Genomic DNA, 12,390 nt, shown 5'->3' on the forward strand with positions numbered 1-12,390 from the left:
ACTCCGGCAATGAAGCAAACTGTAGCATAACAACTGCCCAGCATGGACTTCATTACGTTTTCCCCTTACTTATGGATAAAATTATATAGTGTCTGAGAACATCATATAATTGAGAATTAAAAATAATACGAGGATAAGGAGGAGTGAGTCGTGGTTTAGGTGAAACAAGATTGGCCATGAGTTGATAATTGCTGAAGCCAGGTGTCGGTAAATGGGGGTTCTTTTTATCATTCCGTTAGAATATTCCATGGTAAAAGACTAAAAAATGCCATAAAGCCCCATGATTTTGAAAAAAAGGTCCTGTCTCCATGTACTGTGAGGTAGTACGTTGCTCTTGCGGGTATGGTGCTCTGGTCAGTTTCCAGCAGAGTCTTAACGCGCTTGCACTAGAGAATAGGACCGGGGTCTATGAGGGCTTGCACGGATCCTTGCATGCGCGTGCACCTGTTCACATATTTGCCGGGATTAGGCCACGATGCGGAGCTGGACCCGGAAGAGAACACGGTCGGCTGGCAAATCTGAGGTGTCAAACTCCTGACCCTTGGCCACAGGGTCAAAAACACTGACCCTCTGTATAGTCAGTGATGCCCAATTAGGTTTATAGTAACTTCAAGTTGTATAAAATATTTTGCTTCAAAAATACTGGCTTCAGTTCTTTGTGAGCACCTAGAGGGGTGGGATAGGGCGGGTGGGAGGGAGATGCAAGAGGGAGGAGATATGGGGATATATGTATATGTATAGCTGATTCACTTTGTTATACAGCAGAAACTAACCATTGTAGAGCAATTACACTCCAATAAAGATGTCAAAAAAACAAAGAACAAACTGGCTTCAGACTCCTACAGATGGGTGTTTGCCCTACTCTGAGTAACTGAACCATGTGACTTCAGTGAAGGTACTTAAACATCTATAAAGTGAGGGTAGTAATACATCCCAGTGTAGGGGTATTCTCATGGTTAGATGAAGTAAAAATGTATAAAGTGTCTAGTGGAGCTCCTGGCACAATAATGCCCTCCAAAAAAGCGATCGCTATGAATACTAACAGCACTGTGCATGAGTTAACCCACCAAAGGCAAATTATGGGAGATACTGCCAGTCTGAGCTGTGTTCTTGTGAGAACTTTACAGAGTAGAACTCTGTACCCTTAGGAACTAGGTTACTTGGGAAGCCTGTGGGAAGGTTTTGGCTTTGAAGTTGTGTGGACCCAACTTCCTTGTGAGCCCTGCAGTGTCAGGAACCCCTTATGGTCTACTCATTCTCTGCTGTATGGCAACTAAGGTGGCTAGTGTAAGACAGCACAATCCTTTCCTAAGATGGGCTGCAGGCGTCCTAACCACAGATTCTTTGATGGATTTCGAGGGGCTAGGCTTTCCCACAATATATACAAAATCATGGGTATATGCATGTTTCCTACAGAAAAAAAAAAAAGATTCCTATCTTTATTTAAATTCTCAAAAGTCTTCTTTATTACCTAAATAAAGGTTAGGAATCTCTGCTCTTTAAGAATCTAGGTTTTGGAATATGGATTTGAAAATTTTTTTAATGGAAAGAATTTCAATCTGGTGTTAATTATAAATGAAATTTCTTGAATACATATTTCCTGTTTATGTTCTGCCAGGGTGAATGCCTTTGCGTAAATTCTGATAAGCGCAGAGGCCTCTTCTGATTATCACACTAATTATAAAATCAGAAAGCAAGACTCAAGAGCATTTGTTTGGAAAATTCTAACATTTTATAAACAAGTGAGAAAATTGATTTCCAAAATGTGTTTAACCGTTATGAACTCTTACTTCTGAGATAACAGTTTTGCCAGAGAACTTAAGAGTTCAAGGAAAAGCTGTTGGTGTGTGAACGTGCTTATCTGTTCTCAATTTTCCAGTTGCTACTAAATTATATCTAGAAAAAACTATTGGCTGTTACCTGGTCAGATTACTTAGAAGTTTTTTTTTTTTTAAGGGTTGTAAATAATACTTCAGAGAACATGATGTGTTCCCTTCCTTGCTCCGTTTTCTGTTTTATCAACGTGTATAAGCTCAGAATGTGAAGCAGCGGTCATGGACTTGTAGTGTCCCAATGCCAAATTTCCAGATTACCAACACAGTTAACGAGAGAGATAGATATTATTAACAATTTTAGGTTAGCTCTGTAAAAAAAAAATTTTTTTTTCATTGAATAAATGGCAATGTAACAGAACTTACAACACCCATTAAAGTATTTTATTGAAGGTCTCATGTTGGGGAAACAGAATTGGGAGTTCGTTCAGATACTAGAACATTAGAAATAAGGTTAGGAAGTGTTGAGGTGAAACCACTCAGGAACATTTTTGGCCCCTGATGAAAGGCTTTGGAGCACAGGAGGAAGCAGAGTATAGGATGAGGTAAGGAGCCCACCAGCCTGGTCTAGGTGGCAGCAACGATGACAAGGAAGCAGGCAGTCCAAACCGGAAGGAACTCTTACCCTGGACTTTGAGCAGGTGGAGAGCAGAGACGTGACCGGGCAGCTGATGGGCTGCGCTCTGTGAGGGACTAGTCAAGTCCAGTACAGTGCCTTCAAGCAGGTGGTAGAAAAACCCTGGGACTTGGTCTCTCTGTAGGAAAACTAACGTTTCTGTTCCTCTCTACACATAAAGAACATTCATGACTCTACTCATGATTTCAATGGACATTCTTTGTACTCTCATCTCATTCAGCAGCAACAAAGGAATCAGGTCTTGCTTTACACAACTTGTTTATGTTGAGAACATGTATGTTTCGAGCTCCTCTGTTACCATAGCAGCTGAGATGCATTTTCCCTGGTAAGGCAGAGGTGGTGGAACGCATCCACCAGAGCCATCAGTCAGGCTTCTGTTGTGCCTGTTTCCAGAAGAAGGTAGAGCAAACCCTGGTGGCTGAGCCACAGATTTGGCCGGCAGGTGGAAGTACGGTGCATCCTTTCCACACCTTCTGTCCAAGAAAGCATTTTACATAAGCTGATTTCCACCAGAGGCTAAAAAGAGATCCCTCTCAGAATTGAAAGAATATTATCATTCCTTCCATATGGCATGCACACTTATTCTAAATTACCTCAGTCTGGAAGCCCCAGGAGACATTTTCATTGTAATCAAGTGCCATAAAATACAGAAATGAGTGTCTCCAGTTGAACAGTGAGTTTTATGTTATGCAAGAAGTGCAAATGGAGACTAATAACTCACTGGATGCATATGAAGAATTTGAGACTGGGGGAGGGGGAGAGAAACAGAAAATATCTGGCGCTAGTGGCGCATTCTTGCTTTGGGTCGGCCAAACAATCTTTTGCATGTTTGTATGTCACTGCAGAAATTGGTGCATTTCTTACAGGTGAACAAATTCTTTATGTTTTATAAAGTTAATCAGTCTAATAGCCTGTTGGATTCATATGCAAACATAAGAATACAATCAGACTTACACTTAGGACATGTTAAGTGTCTTTTGTTAATGTTAGCTAGGAAAACTGTGAAGAGCCCGGTAGTAATCACAATCTATTTGAACTACTACTTTGAATTAAATGTTTCTTTTCAGTTATCTAGGTTGGCTATTTGGGGTTCCCACTGAAAGAAGAATTGTGCTAGTGAAATGTTGACCTCTTTCCGTATTTAGAAATAGCTCCCCGGTGTTTTGGTTTAGAGGCAAAGTCTTGAGTTATTCTCCATATGAGTCCCATGAACTTGATGTTCTTTCCTTTTCCCACCAAATTGCCAGTATTTCCAAGTCATGTCATGCTGAAAACTACTTTCATGGTGATGCATACCGAGTATCGAGAGACTCTGCTTGTTTTGTGGGTTCTCACAATGATGATGCGATTTGTGAAAGCAATTGGGAAAAGGGGAGAAGTAAACCAAGGGCCAGAAATGATGCCTTAAAAGGTGTCATTTCAGTGTTGCCGAACTTCAAGGGAGAAAGTGGGAACTCTCACAGCAGGAATTCACAGGCGCTCATCTTTTGCTATTTATTTGATCTCTACCAGAGTATCTTCACCTCCAAAGTCAGAATAATGCGGGCTTCCACGGGATTACGTAATAATGATGCTTAAGAATTTTAGTTTGAAAATAGTGCCCTTCAGAGTAGACATAGTCCTATAAAAGTTAAAAAGTTACAATGTGCCTAGTGCATAGAGCACATCCAACAAAATCTTATATTCTTGGGACTCGCCAAAGAACTGCTATTTAAGTCGAGTTTCATAGCTGTCCTCCTGAACCACTTTTCAGAACAAGCATCTTAGTGTTCTTTTTGTCTTGCTGTGGTTCTAGTTTATTAACTATTTGCTAAGCCATTGACCGTTGCTCTCCGACCAGTAGAAATTGACTGTGCTTTAGCCATTGATCAGTCCCCAACAGTCACGTCTGTTTCTTTCTCTGGTACCGGGAAGAGCTAGCCTTACGATTGTGTTGGTGATCAGGAGTCTGTGACAGTTCTTCATTAACTGAAAGGAAAAATACCAGTTAAAACTGTGGAGGCAGCTGAGTGCCACTGGTCATTTACAACTCCTCAGGGGTTATTGGCCAGCATTTCTACCCTGGTGGCCCCAGCAAGTTACAGAAGTCATCATCATCAGAGCAAGTCCTATTGCAGGATCTCTCCTTTCCTCCTCAACCACTCCCAAAAGAAATATAAATGCTTATTTCTAAGGAGTGGTCCTGGTTAGAGAGGGCAAATTACCACTGTAATAAAAGGTGTTACATTCTAAGTATATTTTATATTCAGTAGATTGTGTTGATTAAATGTATTAAGGCTCCCACATTCAATAAGCATTTATTAAGCATGTCTATTACCCAAGACCCAGGGATATGCAAATGAGCAAGATAGGGTTTCTGTCCTGCTCCTCCCCGCCAAAAATGTGTTTGGGTGTTTGTAAGTCTTTAGACAAGTCAAATTAGTCTCCTTTTTACCTTTTGGCATCTTTGACTGAAAACCGAGTGTCAACTTTTCACCACTTACATACTCCTTATCCCTTTAAAATATAGCTTCAGTTAAAGCTACTGAAATATTAAAGCTTATCAGTGATGTCCTAATTACTAAATCTGGTGGCATTTTCCAATCCCCAGTTTTCTTCCTCTGTAGCATTTGACACGAGCCCCCTTTCCATGACCTCCACCCCCAATCATACTCCTCCCTTTGGCTTTTATTATATATCATCTTTCTGTGTATTCTTATCTGCTCCTGTAGCTTCACGTGTTACCTCTCTGGCAATAGCAAATTTGAACTTTAGCCCTGAAATCCTGACAATTATCCTTTGAGATCTTCCTGGTACATCCAAAAAAAAAAAAAAATTTCTCTTCCTCACCACCACCAACATGCATAACTGAAACTATTTTTACTCTTAAAAGTTTATTTTCAGAATTATAATTAAATTATCCAAGCCAGAGACAAGGAGTTTATAATCTCATAGGAGCTAATGTATTTTATAGAATTGAACCTGAAAATGTTCTTTTTGGTCCCCCACATCAAATCCCAGCAATTTATTCTTTGCCAGGCACTTTATATGCCATGTACTCTAGGACATGAGCACTCTCTCTGACCTTCTATTCTTTTCTGATTCCACACTGCTTGTCATCTCAGTCGAGAGAGGGTATATATGCATTGGATGGTAACAGGTCTTAGGTTACACGAGGCTCAAGACTTAACAGCTAATGTTTCTTGATCACTTATGTGCCAGACACCGTGAAAAGCCTTTTCTCATTTAATTCTTGCAGTGAAATTATGTTGTAGTCACCATTATTATTCTTACTTTACAGGTGAGCAAACGGAGGCATAGAGAAATCAAAATGAGGCAGTTTGCCCAAGATCATAGAAACTGATGGATTCAGGATTCAATCCCAGGCAGTCTGACTCCAGAGCCCACACGCTCAGCCACTCAGTTTCACTGCCTTTCCACATAGATTATTGCTAGTTCAAAGGTATTGCTTGAGTTAGCTCATGCCTTAGATTATAGACTCACTGAAATATGAGTAACTTCTTCCCTCTTATTCTTAATTACTGAAGGCTAACTGCACAAAAGGTGCTTTGAATGAGGAGCCAGGATACAAATTCTAGAGTGAAAATGGGTGACCTGAAATAATGACGTTGAAAGAAGAGAACTAGAAAATGGAAAACTAGGAGAGAAAGCAAGAGAAAACCCATCATTCCTCAATGAGTTATATCTACCAAGTGAACCAAATGTCTGCCCGGCGCAATGAAGAGAGCTAGAGAAATAATTTATCCTTCTCCTGAAAGAGCTTGCAATTTGGCCATCATTTCATTTTAACGGGTCTGTTAAGGGCAGTGCAGAGATTAGACAGGAGAGATTAGCCAGGTGGCCGTGAAAACATCTGAGTTTGTAACTGTAGAATATTCTGCAGGCCATGAAGTTTTCCTTCTTGGGCCACAGGTGAAGAAATGTAATCTTCTTGACTCAGAGCTAAGTCTTTACGCAGAGGAATCACCATCATCAGTAATTAGCCCTGTTACAGAAAGAGATTGATCGAGTCCCCTCAACACTTCTGTAAAATTCTTGCCTTGTTTAATTCTCCCACTGTTGGCTCTCGTGTTGGTGATGTTTATTTGCCTGGGCCAAGAGGATTCCTCCATTCAGCAGATACCTACTGAACACCTACTCTGTGTTCAGTACTCCAGGGGTAGTGTTTCGGCTGAGAGGGCTAGCTCTGGAGTCAGATAGCCAGGGTTCAAATCCTGTCTCTACCATTTTCTCGGTGAGTGATCTTGGGTAATTAATTTTAAGTAAATTTTATATAATTAATTTTATTTCTAAATAAAGATCAATAATTTTATCTTTAAGTTTAATAATAGCTACTAGATATATTTTAATAATAGTTATTATAATGACACAAACACTGCCTTCTTAGAATTTATAAGTCAGCAGGGGTCATAATGACCAACAGTTGTTCAGAACAGGCACTGTTAAGAACCTTACGTGTATTGCCTCACTTAATCCCCACACTAACCCTACAGCTATGTCCTGCTATTATTTCTATCTCACAAGTGAAGAAACTGAAGCTTCAAGAGATTAGGTAGTGTGGCCATTGTTACAGACCTGGAATTCAAATCTCCATTTGGTTTGACCCTGTCATCTGAGATCTTAACAATTTCACTCTGCCAACCCTTAACTTACTCTTGACTTTTAGAAATACTTATCTGTTTCCTTTTGGATTGCTGACTATCAAAACATATATATAAAGTTCAGTGAGAGATGCCTAGCCGCGCTGTACATTTTCCATACTTTGGTTAACTGTTTTAGAATGTCAATTGCTGAAGGCCAGAACCTGATCGCTTACCTGACCTTATTTTACATCTAGCTTCATACAAAAACTTTCAGGCATTCAAGAGGCACAATTTCTTTTCCATAGTGACTATTTTTGGCAATGTTGGTTATTTTAGCAAGCCATTTGTTCATGATCAGGGTGATAGTATTTTGAGCGGCACTGAAAGTAGCAGTATAGGAATCTCAGGACTTGGGGAGAGAAGATAATCAAAACTTCCACCCGAGGAGAGGTGACATGTCCCTGGCAGTGGTGGATGAAGGGTTTGGTGATGGAAAGTTCAAGACCCAGACCTCCACCTTAAGAGCTACTCCTCAAGGCAACTGACACAGATTGAAGAGTGCAGGATGTTAGAGAATTTTCTTTCTTCCTTTGCGAGAAAATTGATGTTCTCTACATACTAATTAAATTTACATGCACCATTACCTCCTAAGCCTTGAAGTGTGGGGATTAATGATGAGTGATTATGATACCATCACATGCTTTCCATCACATCTTAAAATGCCTCTCTTGTCTGGGGAACTAGGATGTATGAGGTAGGCAAGATGACTTTCTGTTTCAGGATGCAGGAATCTGGGGTTCTGTGAACACACTAGTTTATCTGTCATTGTCCCTTTCTTTACAGGGACAAAATAGGAATGATTACACTTGCCATAACCCTGGTTGCAAGTTTAATGACATGACATTTGACCATCTGTTTACAGTTTTTAAGTGGGAGCTGCTAAATAGAGATTCAAACTGGTGATATCTTATTTGGGGCCAAGTGTTCTCATTTGCCCTCAAACTGGAGAGAAGATATTACTACTTGCCCTTAGGAAAGCAGCTACAGAAAGAACTATAATTTTAAAAGCCACATGTTCTCAGGGGTTTTTTAATAAGAAAGGAAAATTTGGAATTAAAGGGAGCACATCCGCATAAAAATGAAAACATGCCTAGTCTAAGGTTATCTGCTAACACTGAAAAATGTAATCAGGAAAAAGGATACACAGATCCCATCGGGAGAGGAAGGAAATATGAGCAAAGGATGGTTTGAGGGAGGGGTTTTCAAATTTGTTTTTAGTACTTTAATGACATCATCCAACTTAAGAAATATTACTGGTTTTTGATACTGCTAAAATAACTATTAACTTCTCATATTAATCTAACATTTGCTGGGTACATTATTAACACGTAGTCTATCAAATCACAGGGCAGTTTCATTCATTTCAATTACAGCGGAATAAACAGGCTCAATCCAGGACCCAGCTTCTCACGTCCCAGTCACTTTAAGCTTCCTGAGGGGTTTGGTTTGGCTTTGGTTTTTTTTTTGTTTTTTGTTTTTATCTTAAGACCCCAGTTTCATGGTAAATTTACATCATGCCATCAAATATCTATTAAGGCTTGACATTTGCCAAACACTGTGATAGCACAATGTTGGCACATTTCCTTAGTAGAAGTTCAGTGGATGAGGAGTGAGTGCACACACACTCACAGGAACACATGGGCACGTGCACACACACACACACGTACCTGTCAGGTTGAGACGGCAGACCAAGAAACACATTGTAATGTTTGTGAATCTATCGGCCTGAGAGACAGAGACAAGCAATCACATGTCCAAATTGCTGATTCACAGCTTGCCTGTCTGCAAGGGGCTGCAGTTAAGGGTGCCCAGGGCAGGCCTTCAGAGCCTAGCACGTCATCCACATTGCTGGAAAGATCAAATTTTGCCATGTTCACCACGGAAGATATCTTAAGGGGGGTGCTTATTGAGAAGCACCTACATATCAAAAAGATGTGTGGCTCCAGGCCTTCCAGAAAAATGGGCGGTACATGGACTTGTTCCAAATGTGTGCCATAGGAAAGGAATCTAACCCCGGCCTTGTGTGGCTTCTCACTTACCCTCCATCAGCTTGATCCTGAAGTAGGCAATGAGAAGGAACAGCAGCAAAGTCACGGGCAGGAAGATGCCCGAGAGCAGGAACCAGCCTGGGAGCTCTCGCAGGAACTCTGACAGCACGGGGCTCATTGCCATATCACACAGCCCACCGGTCCCCCCTCAACCCCGGGCCGGCGGGGTTCACACCCGGGTGAGGGCAGCTTCGCTGAGTCCACACTTGTTTTCTTCTGGGGCTCTGGCCTTTGCTCAGCACATCTCAGTGGAACTTTTGGTGGACTTTGCTCTATTTAAACAGCCCCATGAATTCTGAGAGGATTGCTGGCAGGTTACTCTGTAACTCAGCTACAAAGTGTAGAGGAATTGAAAGGTGATTCTCCCAGGCCATTCCAGAGATGAGTATTTATCTGGCAAGGTTGGGAATGACACCAAGAGGCCTAAATTTCTTTGTATTCAGTTTATCTGATATGAAAAGTACCTGACTTTAAGCAAAACTCCTTGTTGTATATATTCTACCAATATATGCCCAGACGTAGGAAGAATTTTTCCTACATTTTCTAAATTTCAGAGAAAATATTAATTAGTAGCTATGTTAATGTACCTGTGTCTAGAAAAAATGAATTTTCCTTCATACATAGTTTATACAACGAATAGCAAGGAAGGAGAAACAATATTCTTTCCATACGTAAAAACTCTTCCTAATATGTCCTACTCTGAATGCTTTTCTGAGAGGTACACTGGTTTATTCAGTTATTCAACAAAAGTTTAATTCTACTACAACCCAACCTCTTGAATAGATGCTGGGTGTACAAGAAAAAGTCATGGTACCTTCCCTCTGAGAGTGGAGGCAGACACAGAGACAGAGAATGGCCATAAGACATAATGGTGGAATGGATGGTAATATGGGCCCTGTTCCTTCTCCCCCCCGTGCATCGGTTTGTGTTTGCTGCTTTAGTAGCTGGCACTCCCAGCTGTGTCCTGCTCACACAGTCCTGTGGCCCACCCTTAGCAGTAGAAGGTGCCCCCTGAATGATAGTGTTGTGGCTGGTGTGGTAACTACCAAGTTTCTGGGAAAAGATTAAAAGGACAATAGACTATGTTGACACTGGTTTATAAACTGAGTTGAGTTGCCATCCACTGCTTTAGTGAAAAAATTGTGAAGATACTGGTCTACTAAACTAAAACCAACTAAAAAATCCTTTCTATCATTAAAAGGCCTCCTGGAGAATTTGGAAAATTTGGGGAGGGAGATTGGCATCCACCTCCGTGGGTTGATTTCTCTTCTCATGCTGTTACCCTGTCCCCCATGGCCACTTGGGTGAGTGGCTGCCCTATCAAGCTGCTGTCAATGCCTCCTGAGTTCTTCCATCAAGGGTTTTGCATGGCCATGCTGTAAAGTCAGCACCCTAATCTATAAAACAATAAGAATGGGGAGGATCTCTGGGATGCCTAGCTGGCTTCCTAAGCAGTAAACAGTAAATAGATTTCTGTCAGATCCACCCCTACGTGTTTCATATTTTATGCTATTGTAAAGGGCGTTGCTTTTAAAATTTCAATTCCTGATGGTTTGTTGCTGGTATTAAAGGTTTTCTTAATTTATTAAATCTATCACATCACTGGGAACTTTTAGAAGATTACATATTAGGATTTGTTAAACACCCTTTAGAGCTTAAGAACTTTTATCAATAAAAACTTTTCCAAATTCACACTGGTTGCTTGGGTTAAGTAGGCCTAGCAGGTAGAAGGATAGAGATGTTTGAAACACTGGTAATCAGTCTATCTGATTGACCAGAATTTGGGGTGGGGTTCCATAGATTGTGCAATATGCTACCACAATGACAGCAGATTCTTTACCTAGCTTTTTACCATGTGGTGGGAGTAATCGTTAATGTCACTGGAAAATGTACATCTGTGAAAATAGAAGGACATGTTACATTTGGGGTTAAATTCTCCTGTTGACTTCCTTAGTAGTGAATGAGCCCACTGTTGATTTACATGACAGTTTAAGGCACAAGTGATTGCAGATGTTGATGTGAGTTCCTAGGGAACTACTCTTATACCACCTATTATGCTCTTAGTGACAGCTGGACAAAAGCCTTTTTTAGATAACTGTGACCTATTGAAGGTGATACCAAAACCACCAGGCCTCTGATTTGGATTCTGTATTCATCTGAATAAGCCATAAAGGATGACTCATTCCAATGACATGGCGTAGAGCAGTGAAGGTTCTGAAGTCCATCAGTGGAAGGTGCCAAAGTTCCGTTGACTGATATCTGGAGAATCAAATTATGTACAGCTGCAGAACCAATACAAAAAAATAAATACAGATGAAACTAACAAATTTTAAATGAAGTGCTCTGATTTAATTATATGGGTGATGTTTTGCTGATGAAGCACTGCTCACAGTAAATGTAATAATGACTGCTCCAGTGTGGGCCTTTTGGGTAGGAAAGCCTATATTCTCTGACCCTTGTTAACTGCCCTTCTGAACTTGGCTCATTAGCCCATGTCAATTAAAGGAGTATCACTTGGCACCAGTACTACAGTCAACACAAAAATAAGGGCTCTGAAATCGTGTGGCAGTCGTAGGTTATAAGGTACTCTTTCAATAAAAAGATAGATATGGAAGTGACAATGAAGAATTTAAATTCTTTGTGAACTTTGAGAAAAGGTCCACAGGCCTTCATTTATTCATATTTCAAGTAACAAATATTTATTGAGGGTTTAACATGTGCCCTGGATGCACTGATTTGGGGCTGTGAACATAATCATGGATGACAAAGTCTCTGTCTTTATGGAACTTACATTCCAGTGGGGTGTAGTAGTATACACCCCAGGGGGTAGTATAAACACTTCCCATTTTCTATCTCATTATAGTCTTATAACAAAGCCTTTGAAGTAAGTACCAATTCTGTAAAGCCCACGGAGCTTTCATAACTCATCAGTGATCACACGACTAGAAAGTGACACAGTTGGAATTTGAACCCAGACCCCAAACACTTATCCATTATATTCTACTGCCTCTCAACCTGCTAGAGATATAGTGTCAAGTCATGATAAGTGCTCTGCAGAAAAAAAAAAAAAGCAGGACAAGGAGAGAAGAGACTAACAGGAAGTGTTACTTTTAGGTGGGTGGTCAGGGAAGGAGTACTAGCCTGATAGAGCTGCTGTAACAAAATACTACAGACTGGGTAGCTTAAACAACTGAAATTAATTTTCTCACAGTTCTGAAGACTGGACATCC

General features: G+C 40.6%; 1 protein-coding gene across 1 annotated transcript; it reads right to left on the reverse strand.

Moving 5' to 3' along the window:
* Nucleotides 1-3,491: 3,491 nt before the first annotated feature.
* SMLR1 (small leucine rich protein 1) lies at nucleotides 3,492-12,006 on the reverse strand. The gene is given in 4 exon segments (XM_059941615.1): nucleotides 3,492-4,437; nucleotides 9,152-9,351; nucleotides 9,353-9,404; nucleotides 11,952-12,006. Coding segments are annotated over 4 exon segments (393 nt in total). The 3' UTR covers nucleotides 3,492-4,351.
* Between the last annotated feature and the right edge of the window lie 384 nt (nucleotides 12,007-12,390).

This window comes from Balaenoptera ricei, chromosome 12, assembly GCF_028023285.1.
Source record: "Balaenoptera ricei isolate mBalRic1 chromosome 12, mBalRic1.hap2, whole genome shotgun sequence".
NCBI classification, from domain to species: Eukaryota; Metazoa; Chordata; class Mammalia; order Artiodactyla; family Balaenopteridae; genus Balaenoptera; species Balaenoptera ricei.